The following is a 26264-nucleotide window of genomic DNA, read 5'->3' on the forward strand; positions in this document are numbered from 1 at the left end:
ATCTCTTCCATCAGAGGCTGTGCATGCTGGACTGCCACTAATGAGTTGCATTTAGAGAAAATTTAGTGCATAAATCATGAGTGAAACCTACATGTGTTCCTTGTGTGGCCCAGCCTGTGAGCAAGCTCCATCTGCAGCCCGAGGCTGCAGCAAACTCTGGGGTTGTTCAACAGGGAGAACCAGCTTGCAACTCTTACATTACTCTGCGGCATCTCAACATCTCAGAAGCCTTCCAGCTGCCTGGACCAAGACAAAAGAGCTGAAGGACTGAGAGCACTGATAGGAAGAAAGGAGAATACACAGCAAACAAATAAAGCTCCTATCAGGAGCACAGCAGGACGTGCGATGTGYTACTGTGTACCAGTCCCTGATCCCTCAAGCAAGGCCAGCTTTTCTGGGGAACGGGCACAGCACATATTAAATTTTATCTCTGTCTCATTAGCCTAGCCAGGGCAGCAGCTAAACCATCCTCCAGATCCCAAGCTCTCTGCTGCTGCTCAGCTTCAGTTCATTCCCATTGAAAACTTGCCATTGTTTCTTTGAGAGAAAATGCCTCCACAGAGAGGCTGGACAGCCAAAACCACAGCTTCACTCTGAGCACTGGGTGGTGCTGGAAGGGGATATGCTGCTCTTTCAGGGGYTAGGATGCAGCAGGGACATGTATGYGAGATCTGGGCACTGCAGGCTCGTGCTTCCTGGTGCTCCACCCACAGGACCCTGGGACAAAGCAAAACTAAGGGAAGGTGGGAATATCTTCTATGGGGCCCTGATACAGAGAGACCCTCTGGGGCCATTTTCTCTCATTAAAGAGCAAACATGTTGGTTCTTACAGCTGCCCAGTGTTTCCTCAAAGCTTCCTCATTAGAGACTGCAAGAATGCACCTGCATTCTCCAGGGAACAGTTCCCAAGCTCTCAGTCTGAAGTGACTGAGAAAACAAAGGAACCCCTGTAACTGCTGTTTTTGTTAGCTTTTTTGATTTTTAATTTAATTGCAAAAGCAATCTGGGAAGTCTTTATGTTGGAACTTCTCCCTGAGAGCTGTGAGAGGCTGACAACAGCTAGGAGGCTGATACCTTTGAGAAAACAAAGTCTTTGTAAACTCCTAGGGCTGGCATGCTCCACACTCCCAAAAACAAAGATACCCCTTAGTAGCTTCAGGCTTGATTTTTAAAAAGAGAAATAGACTTGAAATTTTAGGAAAACAAAAAGATAAAATGGATTCATACCTTTCTTGCTTACTAGATCCAGGGAAAAGCAGGAACAGAAGAAAGGAGATGATCACTGACACAGAAAAGCACTGACTGCACATGCACAGCAGAACTCCATTTAATCAGACAACAAAGGCAGCTCCCTTCCCCAGCTAAAGAGAAAGATGTAAATAGAGAGCCCAGGAGGGGCAGAACCTCAGAGCTGAGCTGATAGAGACTGACCCACTATAACTGAACAGGCTACATGAACACATGCAAATACAACCTGTGCCTCCTCTGGAGGACTAACAATCATCTCATGCTACAGTCACAGGACTGCTCTGCCAGGCAAAAGGAGGTGCCTGCTCCTACAGGGAGCAGTCTGTGGCCTGTTCTGATCCAGTGATCAGGACTGAGAGGCCCCAAGAAGAAAGCTTCCCTGTGATTTCAGCCAGTCATATCTATGCTCTGTTCTCATCACCAAGGTCATGTTCCTCAGTCAAAATTTGCAAGAGTAGGGGTGCCTGCCAGAGATCAAGCAGGCAATTTCCACAGAGAACCAGTAMGAGAGAAGTTCTCAAGGCTTCCAAGCCAAGGTGTGTGACCAGAGAGCAGTCAGAAATGCTTTAGGGACAAAACTGCTCTCCTCTGTCCCACTGCTCACATGTTTCCAGAATCCACGGCAGCTGTGTCCTGGAGCTGATATTAACTACYTTCTGCATACCCAGCCCTTCTGCTCTCCTACAGACCAGCCTTCTGCTGTGCCAAGTAGAGACCTTCCTCCTCCCCATGACCACCAAGGATTGTCTGTCAGAGCACCCCGTATCTGAAGGTTACAAGGAAGGTCTTGAAGGTGCCAGTGCCCCTAGTGCTCATACCAAAACTGCCATGTCCCAGACTGGATCTCACCTTTTGAAGAGGAGTATGGCAATGACAATGATGATGATTAATATCACAGCCAGGACGGGTCCCATCACCCACAGCATCTCAGGTTCATCCTGCTGCTTTGCTGAAGCCACTTCCATCACGATCTCATCCGAGTAGGGGCTGGCTGCGTATCTCTTCTGAACAGCACAGACAGACAGGAGAGGGAGAGAAAAGCAAGCATCCATTATGCTAAAGCAACAGCTACATCCCTGAAATTATGAGGTTTCCTGTTGCCTTTGGCTAGCAGAGAATGGTCACGTTTCTCAAATCCCAGCAACATACCATGAGATACTCCCTCCCTTGGCCCGAGTGGAATCCATACTGTGGCAACAGTTTTTTCCCAGAGTGAAACATTCTGGGTGCCAGCAACTTTGCTGGTGTGAAACACTTCCGTGTGCTAGCAACTTGTGGCTAACAAACCTGACCTGGAGGTGCCAAACTGGAGCAGCCCAGCTGAGAGCCACTTGCCAGCCCTGGATTCTCCTGGAGCCAAATCACAAGCTTTTGAATCCCAACCAATTGCACAATGGGGCTGGCTGATGATTCCTAAGTGGTTTACAATACCTGCTGTGCTGATATCAACACATCTCTTCAGGACAGTTATATTAGGAAAACCCCTGCTGGGTGAGGCGGGTTTTCTTAAAGGAATGAAAATGACAGGAACATTTTCTACCTGATGTCTCTGATAAACAGACCTTAGAAAGAGGCTCCTTCTTACAGGTTCCCTTCCTTTCTGCAATCTGGCAGCCCAGTGATTTATAACCTGAAGGGACAGCTTTCTAGCCCCACAGCTAGATGAAATCAGGGGAGACCCAAACCCTTCCTGCAGAAAAATGAGACTGCATCTGGTGTTCTACTGCTGTTGCAAAGGCTTAGGGAGCTGTGTTGCACCTTCACAGTTAAGTGTTGCTGGGTCAGAAGGGTTAAAWGCTGCAAAAACAAATCCTTTCCCCCTATTAGAGAGGGCCAGAGCTGTATTAGTTCCATGCCTGTGGCTTTTGAGCAGCTCCTGCTGCCAGGCATTGAGGAGACAGAAATGCTCTGCTCCTGCCATAGAAACTTTCAGTGACAGAAGTGGTGCCTGTGGATCTATAAATCTCCTGCTTTAAGGCTAAACTTTAAGCATGCACTTCATGTCTCCACATATGTGATGAGAAGAAAAGGAAATATCAAGCCTGCTGGCGTCACACAAATGCCCATCTTGATCTACTCTCACAGGTGCCCTTGATCCCAGCTAGGCTGGTTCAAACATGTGGAGTACAGAAAATGCTCTTATCTGGGACATCCTTCTGGCAGCACACACTAGTTCAGCATCCTAGCTGCTCTCCTCAGATTTATCAGCAGAGATGCCACTGGCTGGGAGAGAAGCGTGGGGGGTGGTTGCCACTTTGTGAAACCTTTCAGCCCTATGAGTTCCTGTTTCAATAACTGTGAAATAGCTTCTAGCTCCTAGTTTAATTCTGCTCCTAGAGGAAGTATGCATAGGATCACTGAAACTCATCAGCCTCTTCCTACATGCCCTTGTCCAGSTCAAACAGGGCAGGGAGTCAGCTACAGCTCTGAGCATGGCACAGACAAGAAACCATGTACTCCCCTTTCTATGGGCAAGTGGAGACGCTGTGAGGAAGGCACAAAGGCTTTGACTGTTACTCCCCAGGAAGGCCAAGATGCCTTGGTGGTGGGGGAGGGAAGRAGCTGATTGTGCAGAAAGGTAATGTGTGACCATTTCCAAAGCTTTGTGCAAGGGGCAAGGATTCATATTTTTTCAGATGCACTTTGGAGGTWTTCCTTTCCAAGGGAAGTCAGATGCAGAAGAGATCAGAAGGACTGTTATCTCAGTGGCATTTGCAAAGGCAGACTGCGAGGCACAGGTGCCCCTGCTCCCAGAGACAGTTTCAACCACKCTCCCTCTGCCTTTGAAGAATGGCAATGTTATGCTCTCCTGCTGACACTAGAGACACAGCAAGCAATTTCAGAGGAGCTGGGTGGGGGAGATAGTGCACAGCCTTGGACAGAGTGCCTCATGATCCAAATGACAGTGGATGTGATGCAGCAGGGGATGCAGAAATGTGGACTGTAGGAGCAGGGTTTATAGCAGGTTTGTAGGAGCACTTACAGCTGGCTGGTGGTTTACTGGAGGGCTGTGGCAGGTCTGTGCTAGTGAGGAAATGATGATTATAGTTGGGATCAGCTAGTTAAGGTCACCTCTTCTCAACAGGGATTGTCAGGACAGTGCATCTCAAGGCCTCTGCCTTACCTTGTTATTAATCTGTGACTCTCCTTCCCTCACTAGAGTGCACATCTTGCCACAAGAACACGTGAGCTGGATGAGTAATGAAGAACTTGACCAGCCCTAATGAGCCATTACAGGCAAATGAGGCTGAGGAAGGAAGCCACAGCTTGGAAGCCAACCCAAGGATTTGGTGCATCTCTATCATTTCCATTATTTACACACTGGCTGCTGCTACTGCCGCCACCAGCACTCCTGCCCTGTGTTTACAGCTGGACACTGATGCCCAGGTCTTGCTGTGCTGCTCCTGCTTATTGCATCAGCTGCTCCTGTGTCCAGACCCCGTGTGATGCTGGCTTTTAGCAAGGAGACCTGCAGGAGCAGGAATCCCTACACAGCAGGCAAGCGTGAACACCTTTGCCCTGCTGACAATCCACTGTGATGGGGGGCAGGTTTGCTTCCCCAGATGTCATCTGGAAGTGAGACTCTGGGCAGAGAGGGGCCTGTGAAGGCAGGTTTGCAGGGAGGACATTCTGTTCACTGCAGAGTCTCAGCCATCCTGTTCAGGGTAGCATTTCATAGGCTGTTCTCCACAGACACTTACTTGAACCAAAGCAGGATGAAAGCCCATCCCAACCATGTGCCCAGCTCTGCTCTAAGCACAGCCCAGCAAGGCACAGCTGAGCTTGTGCAGAATGTGTGTGTTGACACTGTCCTCCACTCTCATCTGTTATGTGGAACACACGGTGCCATTTCCCTCCAAAAACACCATCTATCAAGTCAACTCCCACGGCTGCCTCAGCTCCTTCAGGCCAGCAATGCAGCCTCTCTCCTCCTTTCACAGAAAACTCACCCTGGCTTGCAGCAATTGCTCACCCAGCCGGCACTGAGCCCACCTCAGCTCTGCTAGGACAGGCTGTGCACCCCCAGAAAGTCCTTACCGTGTCCCCATCCTCCAGCGAGGCCAGGACGAAGCAGCGATAGCTCAGGTCTTGAGACAGAGGTTTGTTGTAGAAACCTTTGTAGTTCTTCTCGTCCCCCAGGGTGAAGGTCTCRGGCAGCACATCCACTTGAGCAGCAATGTAGGGCTTGAGTCTGTCTGCCTGGCGTCGCTGCCGCCTGCTCTGACTCCCTTGGCTTATGGCCTCCAGCAGCTGGGGACAAACAAGGTGCATCACTGTTGCTGACAGCGTGACACYGCCTTAGGCTGTCACCTTACTGGCTGTAAATCCTACAGGACTTGGCAGGGGTGAAGGGAAGGGAGGAGAAGGTGCTGGGTTCAGGTTTTATGTGGTGGTACTAAGAAACCAGAGGCAGTATTATCCATTCAGGCTTTGCTGGGGCATCTGTCTGCAGACCCTCACTGTAARAACCTCCACCAGGATCTCAGCTTTGGAAACATCCTGAGTCCTGGGAAGCTGACATGGTGAATGTTAGGGCTGAGACAGCCTGGCTGTGACTGTCCTCCTGAGTTATGTATCCCATGGACTGTGTGGGAACCAAACCATGTTCTGTGGCCTAAATATTGGTCTGGACAGCAACTCACACTCTCTAGGGACACTGGGTGTGAATTGCAGCTGACGCTGATGTTTAGGGAAAGAGTGACATTTGCTGTGTCTTTCCCTTCTGTTGGTGCCTCACTACCTCACCTGCTGCTGTGCTGCAGGCAGAGCTTTGTTTAAACCACACAGAATGGTAACAGATTTCATGGGATGTTCACAGTAAAAATGGCAAATTTCACAGTCAGAAATTCATGAAAAAGCATATAAATGCACAAAAATCCAATTGCACTGCTAAGAATGACTTGCAAATGTTTAAAGTTTTGTTTTTTTTTTCTCCAAAGAATAAAAATGAATATCAAGTTTGGAAGAGAAATTCTAATTCAAATTGAAGAAGGAGGCATGAAATACATTTCACACAGAAATGTATCAGTGCAACATTGTTCGGGCAGATGGGGGGTATCGGAGGGCTAAGAACAGTGATGTATACACAAAGTCACAGTGCTGAGCTCAGGAGGAAAAGCTGGGTAAGAAACCACTGAAATGTCCATCCTTGTCCTCTTAYCAATACTCACACAGGAGCAATTAAGGAAAGTTATAGCTTCTCATTATAGTATCACCAGAAAAAAAGGAAAAAAAAATTTAAAAAAGAGGCTGGAGAAATCTCAGTTTCACAAATGTCACAGTAATCCCAAGGGGGCAAAGCAGAAAGACAGTTTTTGGAGTGTGGAGTTTGCTTCCTGCATCCATCTCTTGCATCTGGCTGAGGTTACTGCTGAGCTCTTTGAGGCAGAAAACACAGCTCTATGTGCATGGACACAAAACCACAGGGCTCCAGTTGTGGTTAAGCCTGCTGGAGGCTTCTGCCACTTACAGATGTAATACACAGCAAAAGGCTGCATCAAAAAACTGCTAGGCCTGCAAAGTTCAGATTCTGAAAAATTAGAAAATTAATATTGCCTGTGCAAAATTAATTCAGCTGTCTTAYGTACGTGCCTTGCACTGCAGCCTCGACTGCACAGACACAGACTAACTTTTCTGTAAGTCCCCTGCTTTGTTCAATACACAGGACAGACAGTGTTTAATCAAAGAGCAGATATTCCATATTTTGTTTTCTTCTTTGCATTATGCAGCCTGAAGCCTTGTTTATTGCTTACTATTCAAATCCAGCTCTGAAGACAAAATTAATAATTTCCTCATGGGCTTTTCTATGGTGCTGATCACTATACTRTTACAAGTGCCTCACAAACATTAATGATCTTATCTTCCAAACACCCATATGAGTCAAGATAAAAGCAATTATCCCAATTTTACTGATGGAGAACAGAAACACTGCAACATTAATGTAAAAAATGCCCACTAAATTTGAATGTCAAATTGAAAAGACATCAGCTTGTTCTGTTTTTCAAGAAAACTTRGTATTTTCTTTATAGCACTAACTGTATCCAGTTCCTATTTACTTTCTCTGCAGCTGGGGATGCTTAAGATCTCAAACTGGGCATTCAAAAAAATCACAATACGCAAGATACTGGCTGCTAATGAAAATTTCAGCTTAAATAATTTGCCTGAGACTGGATGAGACAGAAACTTGTTCTTTTGATAGCTTTCAATGACCTAAARCTAAAAACCAAAGCAACCTCCCTAATCCTGGTTTTCTTTCTCTTGTGACATCTGTGATGCTGGAAAACTTCTGCAATGAAAAGATGCAGGAGACCTGTGGATGATGGTTCTCCATCACACAATTGTGCTTCATTTGCAGAACAGAACCACCACGAGCTGGGACCTCATGAAAGAGAATGCGCAATCAGGTAAATAAAGCCAAGGGCTGACTTACAGCTTYTAACTGTCATTTCTGACTGCTTCAAGCTTGCAACTTTGTTCTCTTAATGGATCTTCCTGTGAGTGATTTCTTGGAATTCTTCTGTATACTTTGGGGATGGTGGTGTGTGTGGGGAAGAAAGAGCCCACAAAGTCTTCCGTGTGGGAGTCTCCTGACACCTGCACATTTCATGCTTCAGGTGTCAGAGCAGTCCTGCACAGCACAAATTGCATCTTGGGGTAATGGCTGGTGAATGCTCAAAGACTTTAACAAGCAAGTGTGAAGGGAGCTTTGCAGGYTTTGTTAGATACAAGAGTGAACTTTTTATCTGCACTGCAGGCTTTTGAAGGGAAAAGCCTTCTGACAAAACAGCTTAATAAACTGAAACCAATACTTTTCTCTCCYAGCTTGTTTCCAGTATCAGCATGGTCATTTCATCTGAAAAAGGCTGCAAGGACTGTACAGCCTGTGACAGGATCTGTCCTAGTCAGTGCTCTGAGACATTCAAGTGAGATCTCCCAARGGGGCACATTTTGGGAGGTGGCTCCTCCCTGGCTCGGCTCCAGCCTCATTCCTACATGGTGTCACCAAGAAAGGCTGAGTGAGCACCCATCCCATAGTCCCCATCTCTGATGTGCAGCCTGCACCTCTGACATTGCAGCCATGCTGCTGCCAGGAGGCCTGGGCAAAGTGTGCTGGGCTRCTTGGGAATCACTTCCATCACAGCAGCTGCTCCAGCTTCCTACCTGGTCCAGCTCCATCTCATCAGGCGTCCTCCACCGAGCGGTCAGGGTGCTGGTGCTCTGGTCTGCTGGCACAACCACGATGTAGTACCACCTGGGAAGGAAGGGAAGTGTAAGCTCTGGACCCTGAGCCATGTCTCTGGCAGGTCACTGAGCAATGTGTGCCATGTGCCTCCAGGATGAACCGCTTCTTTCCCTGCCCTTTAAACAGCAAAAGGGCTCAGTAAGGAAAAGGCTGGTTTTCTAGCTGCACCAGAGAAGTGAATACTGCCATTAGCACTCATTAAGATAATGAAGATCTACAGACTGTGTTCCAGAGGGTGGTGTAGGAGCTGTGAGAAGGACATTTATATAATCGGATTGTAGCAAGAACCCTGAGGGAATTGTGTTTCAGCACAAGGATACCACAGTAACGAATAAGACTTCCACAAACTTGCTTTTTTAATCTCCTTGAGGCTTTAGGCATTATTTATTTAAAGGATATTATACAGTGTCAGAGAAAGTCCCTCCTGATCCTCAACTATATTTCTGCTGGTAGCATCTGGAGTATACCCAACAGAGTGAGGGCAAACTGTCACAGAATTGTCTTAATTTTATTACACATCAATATTTGCCCAGGAAGAGCCAACAGCATGATCCCATGTTATGGGTAAATGCCTGCTTCTGTACCACAGCTTGCTTGGAAACTGACTCCCAGGTTACAAAACCCACAGGTTGGCAGACATCTGCCCTACCTTTCTCTCCTCACTCCCAGCCCCCCACCCTGCCTTYTCCACCCAGGCACGGCACCTACCGAACAGGCACAGTGGTCTGCACTTTGGGAAGAGTGAGCGTGAATTTTCCTTCCTGTATGTACTTGTTTGTAGCAATGGGTTTGCTTTGCAAGACATCAGGAGCAGTGCGGATCGAGACGAGGTGCTGGAGTCCCCCTGCACTGCTCCCACGGTTCATTAGCACAAAAGAATAGTCCGTGTCTGGCTGGAGGTCACTTATGAGCTTCTTCATCGAGTGGCCATCCACCTCCACACTCTGGCTATTGTACAGAATCTGAAACAGGAAAAGGACATGTTCACACAGCTGACAGCTGCTGCTGCAGACACACTCAAAATAGCAGCGCTGGAGATGACTGTTTGGCTCCGGGCCCTCTCTCAGGTGGTTTGGCTACTGTATGCTTTGTAAACAGCCGTAAATCTTTAGCTAAAGAAGAGCAACCCCCAGCACAGGGTTGAGCTGTGCTCCCCGTGCCTCGCAGAGATGGAGCAGAGAGGGGTCACCTCAGYCCCAGTGGCCAGTGCCAGCGGTGARGCTGGTRGTGCCACATGCTCTRCTTTTCAGYACCTTTTTGGGGGAGGAATGCAGATGGCTGTGCTTTGCCCCCGCGAGGAGATGAATGGGTCTTTGTTTCTTGTCTCACGAGGCTACAACACGCAATAGGCTTGTGGTGTAAAATCCTGTCTGCTTTAAATTGGTGTCACTCCCTTGTCTACCAGCTGACGCCTGGTTGGATGCTTAATGCAGATCATCCCCCTCCCAGCAAGGTGACCGGGRGGTTACACGCCTCACCAATGATCTGACAAATCCGGCACAGGGCTCGCAAATTGGTCCCCAGAACGGCGGCTCTGCAGGTGTGACACCCCGTTGTCATGACAACAGATGCTGGCGCCACACAGCCGTGGGCAGGAGGTCGGAGCTGCTTTTCCCTGCCGTGCCTGCAGCGAGGGCTGTGGGCAGGGCAGGACTGTGGTGGTGGGCAATGAGCAGCCCCACACACAGCTTCCCCCCGTGGGCCCCTCAGCTAACAGCATTTTCTCAATGCCCYATTGCAGACATGCAGGACYCCCAAATCCCCCCCAGGCACAGCAGCCATGGGCACTGCTGGATTAGCTGCACCCAACAGCCCATCTGCCCTGGGCACCTTGATCCTCATCCTGCTGGAACAACTYCTTACCCCAAAACCCTGGGTGCTGCCTCTGCAAAGCAAAACCTCACACAGTTCCCAGAGACAGAGACAAATGGGGTGTAGACAGCCAGAGAGGCCACAGGTTGTGTCCCAGCTGTGAGAAACCAGTATGTTCTTTGTTCCAGGTGACTGTCCAGCATGGCAGGGGAGAGTTGGATTCCTGTCAGTGGTGCAGAGACACAGCATGCCAAAAACTGGCAATGGCAGAGCTGGAGCATGTTAAACCATGKCAGCTATTAGGTGTTACAGACAGAGACCACATGGTGAAATGTGCTCATTCTAACAGTGGCCTTGAGAGAGAGAAGACAGCTCTGTGGAAGAAAAATTACTTGAARTAATTTTTCACCAGCTGAGCCCCCCATTCAGGCTGACGCAGGCAGCAAGGGARGGACCCAATTTTCCTTCATGTCCCCTTTTCAGCAGGTGCCAGAAATCTATGGAAAGCTGTCAGCTTTCTCGGACAAGGGCAGCTGATTAGCACTGCTCTAATATTCAGTGCTGGAGCTGGAAGAAGAGAGGCTCTGGAAAGAGATCTGAAGGACAGTGGAGCACAAGGACCTGGCTAGGCCTGGAATTTGCAGCTCAGCTTTTGTGTTATCCAAAGAGCAATACCCACAACCTGCTTCAATCCTCTTTTTGTCACTTTGCATGGTGACCATGATAGGAGAAGTGCCCCAACTTTCTTACTCTTGAGAAAAGACTCCTAACAGGTAACACAGCAGCAGTGAGGAGCCAGCTATGGAGAAGAGACACAATCAATCTCATTTGTTGACATGCTTCAATTTTCTGGAATGGACTGCAAAAGCACCCAGTAACTAAAGTAACAGAGGTCTGCAGGGACAAAGGCAGCCAAAGGTAGCATAGCAGGATAGCCAGAGGGAATTGCTCTCTGTTGTGACTCCTCTTAACAATATTCTCTCCTGGGCTTTAATCCCTTTCTCCAAAGACTTGTACATCAGCTAAGTGCTAAAAGGAATAAAAAATCAAAATGAAGATATGCTTCTTACAGCCCTGGAATATCTGACACAGAAGTAGGCACACCAAAGAAAAAACTACTAGACTTCAAATCTTCTTAGCAGTTTTGCCATCTGGAGCAGCACCACCCTTTGCAATGACATTGCAATAGCAGAGCTCTAGATACACCAGATGCCAGTAAGTCAGGGCATGTCCTGGGGGAGCAGCCAGACCTCTCTTTCATGTGTTCCCATACAGAYTTCAACAAAACCAAACTTCCAACATTAAGACCTATGCTGAAAGGATGAAAAGCCCACAGAGTTCTGTGTGTCTCAGATAAGATTTCTCATTATGAATTCTTCCYTAATAAAGGCATCACCAACTGCTTCTCTGTGTGCTCTAGGGAAGACACCCACCCAACTGCCTGCACATGAGCATGTGTTGGGGACAGAGGCATTTTCCTAGAGCAAGAGGAGGCGGAAGAGATGGTCAGGCATTTCAGTTCAGTTTCCCTTCTTGCTCTGCACTGTAACAGGCCATGACACAGCCTCTGATTCAGTGCTGACACCAGATGATGATTTTTATTGCCATGCACAAGAATTTGCATCCAAAAACAGTGAAATTGGCATTTGCAATGCTTTTCTGAAGCATTCTCTGCCATCCCTCCTTTTCACGGCTGCTGCAGCAGTTCTGCGTCCCTTTACCTGCCACAACACATTGTCTTCTCAAATGTTATGCACCATTAGTTAAGGCCTCTACATAAACCTTACAATAATGTAAGGGCTCAGAAACAGTCATTCATGTGCAGCTGGAAGATGCCCGGGAGCTCAAGCAGGGATGCTATTTAGAGGCTGCATCATGGCCCACTGGTAACTACTGGAGTCAGCAGCAAATCTGGCCCAAGGGCTCTGAACTGCCAAACAGTGCTGACTAGCCCATGGATTGCTGTAAAATGTCATCCGTGCTGCTCCTACCCACAGGAGAAGATTTGCAAAGCTAGGTGGGTCCAAATGTCACTGCTGAAGGTCTCATGCTTGAYTTCAAGGCAGAACAGAATGTATTGAACGAAAAGATGAAAAGACACATAGTGTACAACACTGGGAAGATAATGACTCGATGGAGAAATAGACAGGGCTGGAGTATTTGCAGGCAGGAGTAATTAATACATTCCATGGGAGACACTGTAAGAAAGCACTGCCCAATGTTCTCAAGGGTTATTTCCAAACCTGTATCATTATAATTTTCAAAAGGTGCCGTTCCTTCTCCCCATTTCTACAATACCTTGTAATGCTGCCTTTAACCAACATATCCTCTGTCCCACTCTTAAGTTGAAGAATGTGTCTCAGGAAAATGCACTTTCCCCAAGGAGAAGGTTGTATCTATCTTGCACTTTTCATGCAAGCTCCAGAACAGTTTTCTGCAGGTGGAATATAAAAAGGAATAGTGCCTCTGCTCCACCACAACTCCTGGGCAACATTTTACAAGGAATTTATCTCCTGGACCAGAAGAAGCTGTGAAAATTCCCCAAAGAGATCTCAAAACTTCATTATTGATTTGGCAGCAATGAAAAATCTTAAGGTCTCAGTTCATCCTCTAATAAAAAAAGCACCAGTCCCGCCTGTGCCTCACTATTCATTGTTGGAACAATATCTACTTTAATTAAATCTGTTAAAGTAGAATATGACACCCTTTGGGACATAGATTTAGCATGAGACTGTTTATCAAGTGTAGATAATACTAATTGTTCCCATGGAGATTTATCTGCTATGCTAGTTACAGTATTAGGCTCTGGCCTCAGCATCCCATGTGCSTGAATTAGAGGAGAGAGGTGAACCTTGTTTATAAAAACACAAAATCCTAAAGGTTAAGGATTTCTTTCAACTGGCACAATCAACGAGTTAGAGCTGACSCTCTTAGCTCCTGGCTTTGACTCATGTGTGTCTGCAAGTCTGGGAATATTAATAAAAAGGAGGCACTATTAGAGAAATATCCTTGTAACACTCTGATTCGCATGGCTGCTCTTAAGTTAGCAGGTGGCTAATGCCATCTCCTGTGTCAGCTGAGGGTTACCCGCAGCAGGGGCAGACCCTGAGTCACCCTGTGATCACAATCACACCTGTGCAGCTACGAGAGGAGACAGACAGGGCATCAGCATTACACCCCTGGCTCCTGGCTACTTCCAACCACTCCACCATCCCTGTGTGGTGGTAAAGCTCCAAAGGTCACACTGTCCSTTTCCAGCACTGTGCTGTCAGACAGCAATGTGGGCTTTGGGCCACGAGACAAGGCAAGATGAAGCACACTGGTTCTGCAGCAGAGTGCCAYGTAACAGGGCTCTCTGAAGTTCCTTGCAGCCAGATATCTGAACACTGATCCTAATGCGCCCTACATCTGGAAAAGATTTGAATACCACAAGGTCTTCACAAAAGCCTTGTCTGCTTCAGCTAAACTGTGTATGTTAACAAGTGCCTGGTATTGATCAATGTAATTCAGCTTTAGGGTTTAAACAAGGAGAGTTAGTAACAGGGAAGGGGAGGTGCTCACACACTTTGATGTGGATGCAGTTCAAGATTTCCCCTCATTCCCCTGGCCACGGATCCCCCACAGCTCATGCAGGCCTTGCATTTGCACCTCAGGCAGAGCATGGCAGGGGGCACATTCAAGGAGAAGAAGTCACACTGCTTCCAGCCTGGCCAGCTTTTCAGAGGCAGCAGATTGGTGGCGACGCTGGAAAGATAATCTCTGATGAAGTGACATGTTGGTCTTGTTTGTTAATGGAGAGAAACTGCACTGAGCTCTGCAAGAATTTCCACTACATTCTAGTGTTTTACCCATGTAAGTGACACTGGGGGTCAGACGAGAGCAGGAAGGGCATCAGGTCATCAGTGTTGTCTGCAGCCTGCTGGATGACACCACATCCAGAACYGTACTGGTGAAAAAAGAGCAGCAGCATTCCTACACAGTTCCCTTTGTACTGACATGTCCTGTGCCACTCACACCTGTAAGACCTTCAGGAAGTTTGATGATGCTTCTCCCCTTTACTCCCTGAGATTATGCATCTGCCCTCATGCTCTGAAGTAACTCATGAAGGTGATATGGCTATTTGAGACAGGACATGTTGTAGAACAAGTTATTTTTAGCTTGATTCAATGCCTGGTTTTCAGACCACTTTGTCCTGCTAATTTCTTGTGATTAAATCAAATTTGTAACTTTTCACACTTCAACTGCATGTCAGGCATTAGGACAAGCTTGTGTAACTACTGTCATGGAGACACAATGGTCAGCCTGACCGGTAGGACCCAGTTGGTGCTGCTATCCACTGTCCTCTCACTGCCACATGTGGAGCTTCCTGTCCTCTAAATCCCACTCTTACCTTGAAAGGCACTGCAGATTTATAAGAGTCAGGCACTTCCCAGCTCAGCAACACAGACGTTTTCATGACGGCATTGACACGGAAGTTCTTAGCAAACACTGAAATGAAAAACAAGATATTTGAGAACTGTAAAGCCAAATCAGGAGGGAATCAGGCAGCAGCTCAACTCCAAGTCTYTTTGTCTAACTCAGCTGCAAAGGTCAAAGAGTTCAGCTACAGCAGAGAAGTAAGAAATGAGAAAAGAGCAGCAGCCTTTTACCAAGTCTACAGTCTCCAGTTGAGTTCTGCTTTTTGACTATACTTTCCAGCATCACAGAAAGGAAGTTGTAGGCTGAACTGCAGCCTTTCTCTATCCCCACTCCACTCACACTCTCTTGGCCCTTTGTCATGATCAAACAGCAGCGTTGCGCAGGTACTGGGTCTGCAGATGATTCTGCTACACCTGCTGCAGTTCGAGCAAAAACCTTTTGTGTACACATAAAACATCCAAGTGTGCCTGTGGATGAAATCAAGGTACCACCAATGCCCCCCTGTCCCCAGTGGAATCTTTAGAAAATCTTTGCTGAACCTCCCCTCACTGAACTAGTTTTAGAGTAGGGAGCCACACAGTACCTGATCGCAACAGTCAGAGCAGAAAGGAGTGAAGCCTCATCARCCAAAGCAAAGGTCCCTGTCCTGGAGGCAGAGCTTGCTTCTAGGGCTTGTTAGAGGGGCACTTACCTTGCTCTACAGGCATGGTCCGGGACTGGATGCTGGGGCTGAGTGGCCCAGCCCCCTTATTGGTGCGGGCCCTCACTTTGATGTCGTAAGTGGTATCAGGTTTCAAATTTGTCAAAGTGATACTCGTGTCCTTGGTGATGTTAACCAGGTCCTGCTGGCTATTTATGTCCCTGTATACCACTGTGTAGTTGACGATCTTGCCGTTTCTTTCTGCCAAGACCGGGGGCTCCCAAGCAACCTCTGTGGTGGAAGTGGTGAGACCCACCACACGCAGGTTCTGTGGGAAGCCGCTTGGCACGTCTTCAGCGGTCGTGATCTCCTTCTCAAACTCCTCTCCCGGGCCAGCTCTGTTCTTGGCAGACAATTTGAAGAGGTACGTGGCCCCCTTGTGYAGGTTGGTCACAGTGTAGTGATGGTCTCTCTTGCCGAAGTCTATCGTGTTCATTTTTTCCTCATCCAGACGTCTGTACTGCAGCCGGTAACCCAGCAGCTCCCCTACCATCTCCTTGGGTGGGTGCCACTGGATGAGGGCTGTGTTCATGGCTGTCGTGCTAATCATCATGGTGGGCTTCCCCGGGACTGCAACATAAACACACAATGACCATCTATAGCCTGGGAGGAGGGCAAGGAAGGACCGCTTCTGTGCTGCTCAGTCCGTGAGGATTGAGGAAAGTGGGAAAGTTCAGACAACAGGGTGAAGAGGATGACAGACAAGTCACAGGGACAGAGGCGGACTGACCCTAATCCGGTGACGGGGGAAGCTGGAGCCAGCCAGCTCTTGGTTGCAATTTTCCCATGTGCTGCCATTTAAACCAGAAATAAAGTCAGCCATATCCWGCCCCAAAATTCATCCCCTTTTACAGGAAAGGTTTAAGGTACCTCAAAGCATCATATTTATGTCAGAGAAGATCTGAATACCGTCCTCCCAATCAGTGGTCTTCAGACACTCCAGCCAGTGCACAGCACCAGGCCATGCTGGCCCTGGTGCATTGTACCACAACAGACACCCCGAAGCCCGATTCCAGCGCCCTGGTCTGTCTGGAGGCAGACAAATTTCATCCTGAAACCTTGCAGTTTTACCATCTGCAGAGGCCGTGAGCAGAGCTGGGTGGGCTGTTTGCCACCAGAATACATTTTGGTTTAGTTGAGGAGCAGATTCATGATGYCAGTGTCGATGTGAGAGGTGAACACAAACATTCCACAGGATTTTTGCTTATGCTGCACAAGTCAAGGGGTGTTGCCGTCACTGGTTAGGAATTGATGGCTTTAAATTGATGGTTTAACACCTTGATCTCCTTCAGTTAARAAAAGGATGCGTCTTCACATCAGCTCAGATTTGTAAACAAATCAACTGATAGGGAAGATACTCGGAATCAAAGGCATGGGGCCATTGATATGAAAACAAAAATRGGATTCCAGCCAAACCTAATTAAATATCCTTGCACCGTTTTGAAACGCATGAGCCCACAGCTGAGCACAAGAGAAAACCGTATTTGCCAGAATTACCCCGAATTTGCCATCAGAGGGCGACACCAACGCTCCCCTTTGAGGTCATGCCTGCAGCCGAGCCTGTACAAAGGCAGCTCTGAGGGCAGTTTTGTAGGTATTTAAGACATACAGTTATGTTYCCACTGCCAGCACCATCCTCCTTGCACTCATAACACAATGTCTTACAGCAGCTAGTATTAAGGGACACAATATTTTCACAGCTGATTCCAAATATTAACCTTAAAATGTGCGTCATAACATGGGAAGACCCACTGTGGTTTGCAATACGACACTGGGATGTTTAGGAAGCTTTTCCTGTTTATAGGACAGCTGTAGCAATTTGATGAACAGAGCATACATCATGGCAAGGCACTAGGGAGACAGCATTTGAAATTGTGACAGTGGAAACTACCTCTGGAGCTCCCCATATGCAGCGTGGAGGAGATAGCAAGCTGTTCCTTGTTTAAAAGCACCAGGAGCAAAAGCTCTCAGTTTGTACAAGCTGCATTCCCATAACAACAAACGGTAAATACTGTTCCTGTAGCTGGTGTGAGGAAGGAGCAGGATTATCAGATATAGGACAGGTCTAGTGAGTGGAAAAGTGAGTGGACAAGACCGTGTCAACTAGCTGATTGACTGCCACTGCCAAAGGCAAGCTTGACCTCCCCTGGAGGGAAGCACCTGATGAGTCCCGGGTCCCCCTGCTCCAGGCTGAGGCTCCTGTGCTGCTCTAGGCACAGGTACSACCTACTGAGACAGCAGAACCAAACTGGCTGGGATCACCAGGACCTRCAAGTTGTGTCCACAGCACTTATATGGCAGATTTGTTGCATTCCAGGATTTACTGTGGCTCTAAGACAAGCCAGGCTCAGCTATGTAGGCCTGGGGAAACAGCAGTATCAATGGCAGGGGGGAGCTGAGAAGCACCTCTTAGGAGCCCTCTGCGCCAGGGGCCACTCAAGGCAGCACTGCAGTCACCACAGGAAGCAAGAAATGGCACTTGCCTACAGGAACAAGGTGAGGACAGGCCAGGATTCCGAAGCTGAGGGAGAGCCTGGACTTTCAGGCTTCCTCTTCCCAGATCCTTGGACTATGCAGATGAGCTCAGACCCATGAGTTTCACTGCTCTCTCACCAGCCCTGGCAGCATCTCTCCATCTGTTTGCTGCACTTTGAAACGCATGAGCCCAGCTCAGGTGATCCAGAGGCAAAGCCTGTAAGTATGGGCTTGGAGATCATAAGAGTTTGTACCTCTGCAGCGTCTCCAACCCTCTTGCTTCCTCCTGGCTTTGGCCATACTCCCCACGCACCTCTTGGGAGGTTTTACCACCACCCGTACGAGGCTGCGACACCTGCTCCCCACACTCACCTGCCCCCGTGGTGGTGATGACTTTGGGCTTGCTGCGGGCACCATCTCCCTTGGTGGTGTAGGCAGCAACTGTGACGGAGTAGGTGGTTTCTGGCAGYAGGCCTCCAATGACTGTCTCCTGGGAGCGCATTCACGAGGCAGAGAAGAGGCAAACGAGAAGAGCAAACACTTGTTACTGGAGTGAGCAAAAGGAAGGCACCAGGGTCAGTGTCTCCAACAGCAACACACTGACAACACTCAGTGGCTCACACTCATGCATCGTGCCCAAACACACATCACTCAGAGCCAGCAAATAACTGCTGCCACTCCAACACTCATCTGCCCAGTTTCAACCCCTGCCATAAACACTTGGCCTTTCCAGGGACCCACCAGCAACCCATTTCAGCAGCTACGTTCTCCCACGGCTTCTGCCAAGAGAGAGATCTCATCCAGATATGGTCCTGCGTGAAAGCTAACTAAGAGGGTTAAGGAGCTGTGAACCAGAGCAAAAGCCAGTTCACCCGGCTATGAGAATCTCTTTGGGGCCAATTCCAGGGTTTTTAAAGTTGTCTCTTGCAGCAGAGCTGTGGGGAGGACAGGGAGGCAAGTGCAGGGGTGGGGGCCCCGGGCAAAGAGCACCTGCAGCTCTAAGCATCACCCTCCTTGCCAGGCACTGCGTTGCAGGGATGGGATGGGTCAGTGCAAGGCACTGGCAAGACCTGGAGGGAAAACCTACATCGTGGGAGGTCTGGGAGGGGGCGGACTCACAGGGTGCACCCTTGCATGCTCTGGCTTCCTCTGGGCAGGAGGTGGGAATGGCTCCGCACTTCAATTTGAGATCAAAGAGGGGAGCACCACTCCTCCCTCCTGGCCTCCAGCAGCAACATGACTGGTGCCAAGCTGGGCTGGCCTGGCCTGCAAACGAGTGAGCACAGTGAGCYCAGCWGCTCCCAGCAGCTCAGGGCAGATACCCCAGAGCAGCGTTCATCTGGGGCYGTGTGTGGGCCATTATCACTAATAATCCATTGGGTCAGAGAGCAAGAGATAACCGGCWGGAGAAAGGGCTGGGCAATCTTTTGGTAAGGAGGCAGAGGCTCTGCACTGGTTATTTACCCCTTTGGACAAGAAGAGCAGAGATGGAGAGGGTAAAATCTGAGCTGCTGAGAATAGGCAGCATGGGCACTGTCAGAATCTGCTCCAGGGGTCTGACCTCTGCCCAGGGGATCCTTGCCAGCTTGAAGGATACAAGGGGTTCCTGTGGTTGCTCTCAGAGTGCAGCCAGTCTCCCACCACTCACTCACTCACTCACTCACTCACTCACTCACTCACTCACTCACTCACTCACTCACTCACTCACCCACACTATTAAACCTGCTGATTTCCAGTCAGTGCTGTGCTGCTGGTTCAGGTTACCTGCCCAGGCTTACTCATCAAAATCACCACATTACCATTGCAGAACCAGCCAGCCCAGAGAAGTATCAACAAGCACCAACAAGAACCCCGCCAAAATCACCGTGTGAACCAGAGTCCGATCCCAACTCCGCCCCTGCAGCAGATCACGTGTGCGGGTGAGTGGACGCACAGTCCGATCGGTGCCAATGGACCCGCGGGGAAGCACTCTCACAAACCTGCAGACTCTGAACATCCCAGGAGAATTCACTCCTCCCAAACCCATGCAAGGAGAAATTCTCACGCAAAAGCATGCCRCCGGGAGCAAAGCAAGCAAGCTGGGAGGAGGGGAGAGAGACGAGGGATGGATGAAAGAAGGTCTGATTACATAATGCAAACAGAGTACTGTCATGACAAAGCCACTCCGAAGAATCCTCCGTATAAAGCAGGAGGAGAAATGCATCGTGCTGGGAAGCTCACAGTAGGGCACATAATTGAATTGCTGACTCTAAAAAGGTCATTTTCTAGTTTGTTCCTCCAAATTTATATCTCAAAATTATGTGGGAAAAATTGAATTTAACTGTTTAAATGTGATTGTTTTCTTATTACTATCTGTGTTTCAACCAAAGGTCATGGATGAGGGTGTAGGTTATTTCTCATGACTACGATCAATATGGTTTAAAGATTATGTATCTAATTTCACCATGTAACTTGGTGGGCCAACTACTGCAGGATGAGCCTCCTGAGTCGATCGCTTGAACCTGCCTAAAACTGCACTGCAACAAGCTGGAAATAGAGATTATAGGAAATGTCAATTGCTTTTCTGCATTTAGGAGCAATCTAAATGCCAATTTTCTCTGGATTTGCTGCTTGTGGAGGGGTTCACAATGTAACTCTCCAGCCTCATTAAGGGAGTGAAAGGAATGTTTTGACAGTACTGTGTCTACAAAATTCACAAATCGATTTACCAAACCCCTCTCTTCCAACCTGGAATACACACAAGTGGTACTTACATGGTCGACGGAGTCCTCAGCTCTCCACTGACGGGGGAAAAAGGAAGGAGGAGAGAAAAATGGAGACACAGAATTTTAAGGGGCAACGTGTAGGAAAGGGATGACAACGACGACAACAGCAGGGGTTAGCAGAACTGGGTTGGGGGAATTACAACACTTATACACAGAGRGTCACTTGGCACAGGCTGTGCTAAGGGAAGAAATGGCATAGAGCAATTTTTGACATGCCGCTAGCCTGCACAGTAATCTGAGATCATTCACACAAACAAAGAGCTTCTTTCTCACTTGGGTGGAGAGATCACCCTTTCCTTTTTGTACTTTGCAGTACTTTTCCCTTCTGGCTCTGTTTTAATTTTTCTGCCTCTTCCATGGGCAGAAGCAAGAGGGGGTTGGTTGTACCAACAAGGTTCTGAGGGTGACTGCTGCCCCACAATCACACTCAACAGTTTTGTTGCKTAATCTCTGATTTCTGTTCTAGTGATCCTCCAGCCACCCTCTCTTGTTGAGAACCAAAGACTTCAACACACAAAACTCAGAGGGCACTCTGCAGGAAAGCAGCAATGTAACAGTTTCAGAGCTTGTMTTTCCTGTATCATTTGCAAGAAAATGCTCTGGGGACTTCAGAAAACTGGAAAGTGCCATCTGTCATCAACAGTGCAAGAGAAGCTGAGATCCTATCCAGAACTCCTCACTAAGCTGTTCCTCTCCAAGAATAGGTGCATGGCTTGGCGAGAGGTTCAAAGTTGTGCATTACTGAGGAAACAGCTTCTCAATCCCAATTACACAACACCACACAGCAAACACTAATTTGGCAAGAGCAGCCCTGCAGGGAAAGCTTCTACATAAAGCATTTCCCACCAAAAGCTCACATGGATTCCTGGCCATGGCAGCTCAATATGGGCTCTGATTCTTTCTGGCTGTATTTGGGGTTCTAAGACATCAAAGCTGCATTGGGGTGGTGAGAATAGTAGAGCTTGGCTGCTGYCACGCATGCCCACAGCAGTGTTCTTTGTGGCTGGTGCACCAAAAGAAGGCTTGCAGAGATCACAGTGAACTCTCTCAGCCACGGTGATGTGTTACAGCTCACGTTAMTAAATCTGCCTGGAGGAAGCACCGGTCCATGGGTTCAAGCACAGAGATGAAAGTCAAGATAGGYATTATTGCCCCTGACTCACAGTGTGAGCCCTGGCAAACCTTGCTTCTGAGCCTGACCTGCCAGCTGTGAAACTGCTCAGACACAAACTTCCTCAGGAGCCTGGGAAGCTCAGCTAACACTGCTGGAGTGTTTGGGAACCTGCAAGTCCAACAGATGTACTAAATGGAATCAAAGCTACAAGTTAACTTTAAAACTCAGGCTATCTGAGGTGGCTTTTGCAGGCTGCAGTCTATCACAGTGGCATAGTACTCACCTCAGCAGTAAAATACATGGCATACTTTCAAAATATTTGCTATTTTRTTCTCTAAATTCAGAAAGAAGCTACTGGAGAAACGTTCTTCTAAGATTTTATTATARTTCACTTATTAGATGCCATGAGACTGCACACAACTATCCCCTAAACCATCCTAACAGTAAATTTCAGGGAAGGGGTCAAGTTGCCCCTAAATACTTYTATAAAGCCAAGACCCTCACCAAGTATTATGATCATTAAAAGCTCTCTTTCCACACACATCTCAGTGCTATTTCTACTGTTGCACACTTAGCCCAGTCCAAGTCATTGCTGTTGATGTCCCACCCATGCCAGCCAGCTCACACCATGGTCAACAGCCACACACTCCACCCTGCTGATCTAAACCCTGGCAGAAGTCCTGCCACAGGAAGGATATGAGGCCTGGTAGCTCTTCCTCTAGGAACTACTCTTCTACAAAAGAATGTGCCTGGTGGGTGGGGGCCATGTGGATGGGAACACCCCAGCCTGCCTCCATCTAGCTACAGCAGCAGAAGGTGACACCTCACTGCAAAGAACARCGGAGCAGAGCTGGGCTCAGGGGACATTTCATACCATAGCAGGGAGTTTATCATGCACTAGCATTTTAAACTAAGTGTTTAATGTTCAAACTCTGTTTGCTCTAATGTTTCAGTGGGCTTTAATCTTGCATTAGATCAGAGTGTGAAGAAATGCCTTGAGATCTGTGCTGGAGGAACAACTGTGAAAAGCCWGGCCCGCATAAATACCTTGGTAGAAATTCTGTTTCATTACGAAAATTTAATCTACAGATCAAAACATTTCTTTCCTTAAACTAGCTCAATTGCTTCTTAACTGTTTAAGGTTGGTCAGTAAGACAAATTGATCTGAAAAGCCCAGGAGCAGTCATAAAAAGAACTGAGAGAGGGCTGTGTTCATGAGGCAGGATGGCTCTGGGAAGTGCTAAAGCTAACAGTGTGTATTTATGGCAGCTGCAATGCTTTAATGTTTCATTTTACACTTCAACACAGCATAGTCATGCCTCACCAGGGAATGGCTGTTTTCCCTGACCAGGGCTCTTGCAAAAGACAGATTCAAGTCCTCAACAGWCCCAGCTATGGGAAGCCAATACTGGTTTTCCTGCAGATCCTTCTCTCTGCTTCAGTGGCTGTGGTGCAACAGAGGAACTCCAAATATAAACTCGGGTATCAGTCTGTGAAATGCAGAGGGGTCTGAGGGTATCAGACCTTCACCTTGATCCTTCACTGAAGTGCCTCTTGGATGATGCCTTGCAGTTTTGTTCCACTTAGGAAGCAGAGAACATCCCACCTCCATGCCAGACTCTCACCTAGACAAGTACACATGTATGAGATGTTCCAAGYGCATTCAGATAAAGATCCTTGACTATCACCCAAGAGAAGAGGGAGGCTGTAAATTCCTCTGTGTTGTGCCTGGGGTGGGCACTGCCCAGGGAGAAGTCTCAGCTTTCTCCTTTGATCTCAATCCAATAGCTTGAAGTGATTGCCATTTTTTCTTCCTGCTCTTCTGGAGCAAGTTGGTGGGATATGCACTCTGTTTGCTGGATAAAGAAGTGCTGCCTGCAGAGACCACACCATCCTCCTGTGAGCCTGCAGCCGTTCTCATGGGCAGCACTCATCTTTCCTGTGCCATGACTCTGCAGAGCAGGAGAAGATGGCAGGAGTCTTCTCCACAAAGCCTGACCTCTGTGTGACTAGCTGTCCCCAGCCAGCCTTGCAAAGTTSTGTGGGCAGGCTGGATGTGCAGAGGGCTGCAGGCAGCCAGGCTAACACGCACACCACGTCCCCAGAGTGATGCAGGGAGCACACTCGCTGGCAAACAGGCTGCWCAAGTCAAAGGCAGGAGCAGTTGCTGAGGCTACACTGCAGCAGAGGGGAAAAAGTCTCTCTCAAGATGTTCCAGTCTATGGTGAGGACAAGCAGGCTGGAGCAGGACACAACTGACCAACAGCTAGATTCATGCAGGGTCTAGCTGCTAATCTTGTAAAGACAGAACAAGTCATGCTTACATGGGAACCTGAATGCGAAGGCTTGTCCTCCACAGCCCTGCTGTCTCCTTTGTGTGCTCACATTGCCACCTGGTGCTGCTCAGCACTGAGTTCTGGAGGGCACATGGGATGGGTTCCTGAGAAGGGGTGGAGAGGTTTCCCCTTGCTCTTTTGAGCCAGTGAGGACTTGTAGCAATGGTGTAGTGCAGCTGAGATCCTGCACTGGGCTCCTTTTTTGGTGCTTGGATGTGCTGCATGCAAGACCCGGGGCACAGAGATGAATCTTCTGCCATCGCCCACCACGGGACCCGGCTGAGCTGAGACAGGCATGGCCCAGGCAGAAGGTGCTGCAGGCACCTGATCCAGCTCTGCAGCCGTACACACCCTGGGAGCTCCTCCAYGGGGCAGGGTCACATTTGCTTGTCCATCAGGCTGTCAGYAGGAGGTGAGAGCTCAGACTGGAARGCACACAGAATCCTGACGGAGGTAATCAGTCACAGATGCAGCCACAGAGGGGAGGGARAGGCCTCAGCTCCATCACAGGACTTTCTTAACAACTGATTACTCTGCCCAGGCAGGAGGCTGTAAAATAAAATGTGATCTCTCCAGCACCAGGGCCCCCACATCTCTGCTGATGTTTTAGTCCTTTCCGCTCAAACGGTTTTGAAAGCTCAGAATCCATATTATCTGCATAGCTAACATCTCCATTCCCTTGCCTTTTTCCTTTCATCTTCGTTTACTCTCTCTYCATTTCTCATCTTCAATAAGGAAAAATCATGAGTCAGCTTTAGTATCAGTGTCTTCATACTGTCTGCAGGAAGCAGATTATGTGGTACATACCTACTCAAATCTGCCTGGCTAGGCAGGAGGATGGGCTCTGCCTACCTGTCCAAGATTTTCAATGCGTTTAATTCTCTCCTTGTGAACTGGTATAAATGTTTATGAGTGTTTATGAGTACTGAACCGTGGCTATCTTCACCCTATGACCTTCAGGGATAGGTTTTTCAGTTTATCTTTTTGTTTTCTGTCATAGAAAATAACTCTTCCAGGACTACTCGTTAAAGTTTCATCTGGCTGTTTGCAAAGACACGCACTGCTGTACTGAAAGATGGCAGYTCTTACAGGGTTCTTCAGCATCTGGAGCAGATGTATTTCAAAACAAGCACAGGTCATGCCTGGCTTCTCACTCTTTCGGGAAATAGAGATCTCTTCTGCCAAGTCAGTGAAACCTCTTCCCTGTGGGGTCGTCATTACTTTATCCCAAGAGTGACATGAYTCTTCCAGAGCAGTCGCTTCTCTGCAACTATCATTTTCACTTCCACCCAAAAATTACCGTGGATGAGTTCAGCACCATACACAGCAGGAAAAAATATCACAGAAATCAAGAACTCTCCCACATAAATTCACCAAATATGGAAGATTAGTAAGTGGTCTGACAGGCCAGGAAACTTTCAGGAACCTGCCTCGGTGATGCACACATTCAAACTAATGCAAAATCCAGTACTCCTTCAAAAGTTTGTGGCTCTGGCATCCTCATTCTGCACATTAGCATGGGATTTCTCTCTCTGAAATGTATGAGTAACGAGTGAAAGCAGAACTGGCTGGGCAAGCATAAAATATTTGAACACACCAAGAAGAAAAACATTGCCAACTTCGCCCACCTACACTTGGGACCAACCCATTAACTCCAAACTCCAGCTGAACAACACAGCATCAATTGTTCAAACAACACAGAAGATTATATTCTCCTGGCATAAGGAAAGGGCAGTAAGCAGCTTGTTTAACTATTAAAACCAAGCAATATCTGAAACATAAACAGAGACATGCCCCAGACAGCATTGCAAGGACCCTCTAAGTATTTTCCCTCTTCAAAGCTTTCTCCTTCCACATTATTACTRAGTTTTATCCTTCGGAATATGAATGGGGAATAAAGCTGCCTCTGTGCACTGCACTCCCCACTGACAAACGCATAAATGATTCACAGCTGCATTCAGGAGACAGATCAATTAATCGTTGCAGCTCTCCAGTATTTATATTGGGCATCATTCAAGCAAGCCAGCTCKGAATCGATTCCTCGTTGCTTCCAACAGCAGCAGATCCTGTTCTTCATTTATACAATTATCTTTGTTGAGARCAGCATGGGTCATCCAAGATGAAGGACCCCTGCTCCAAAGGACCCCTGCTC

At 48.0% G+C, this 26264-nt stretch overlaps 1 protein-coding gene across 3 annotated transcripts in view; it reads right to left on the reverse strand.

Moving 5' to 3' along the window:
• Nucleotides 1–26264, reverse strand: part of PTPRF (protein tyrosine phosphatase receptor type F) — a 375522-nt gene that overhangs the window by 32971 nt on the left and 316287 nt on the right. For 2 of the 3 annotated variants that reach the window (XM_057390650.1, XM_057390648.1), the window contains 8 exons: nt 20651–20677; nt 18270–18387; nt 15414–15992; nt 14694–14791; nt 9200–9453; nt 8410–8500; nt 5287–5499; nt 2098–2252 (listed from right to left, as the gene is read on the reverse strand). In XM_057390650.1, the coding sequence (XP_057246633.1) occupies nt 2098–2252; nt 5287–5499; nt 8410–8500; nt 9200–9453; nt 14694–14791; nt 15414–15992; nt 18270–18387; nt 20651–20677 (1535 nt within the window). The remainder of the gene's footprint in view (nt 1–2097; nt 2253–5286; nt 5500–8409; nt 8501–9199; nt 9454–14693; nt 14792–15413; nt 15993–18269; nt 18388–20650; nt 20678–26264) is intronic. The other variant, XM_057390649.1, reaches the window with a different exon arrangement.

The sequence above is a fragment of the Malurus melanocephalus genome, unplaced genomic scaffold (assembly GCF_030028575.1).
Source record: "Malurus melanocephalus ecotype Western Australia unplaced genomic scaffold, MMel_1.1 scaffold_28, whole genome shotgun sequence".
Lineage (NCBI taxonomy): Eukaryota > Metazoa > Chordata > Aves > Passeriformes > Maluridae > Malurus > Malurus melanocephalus.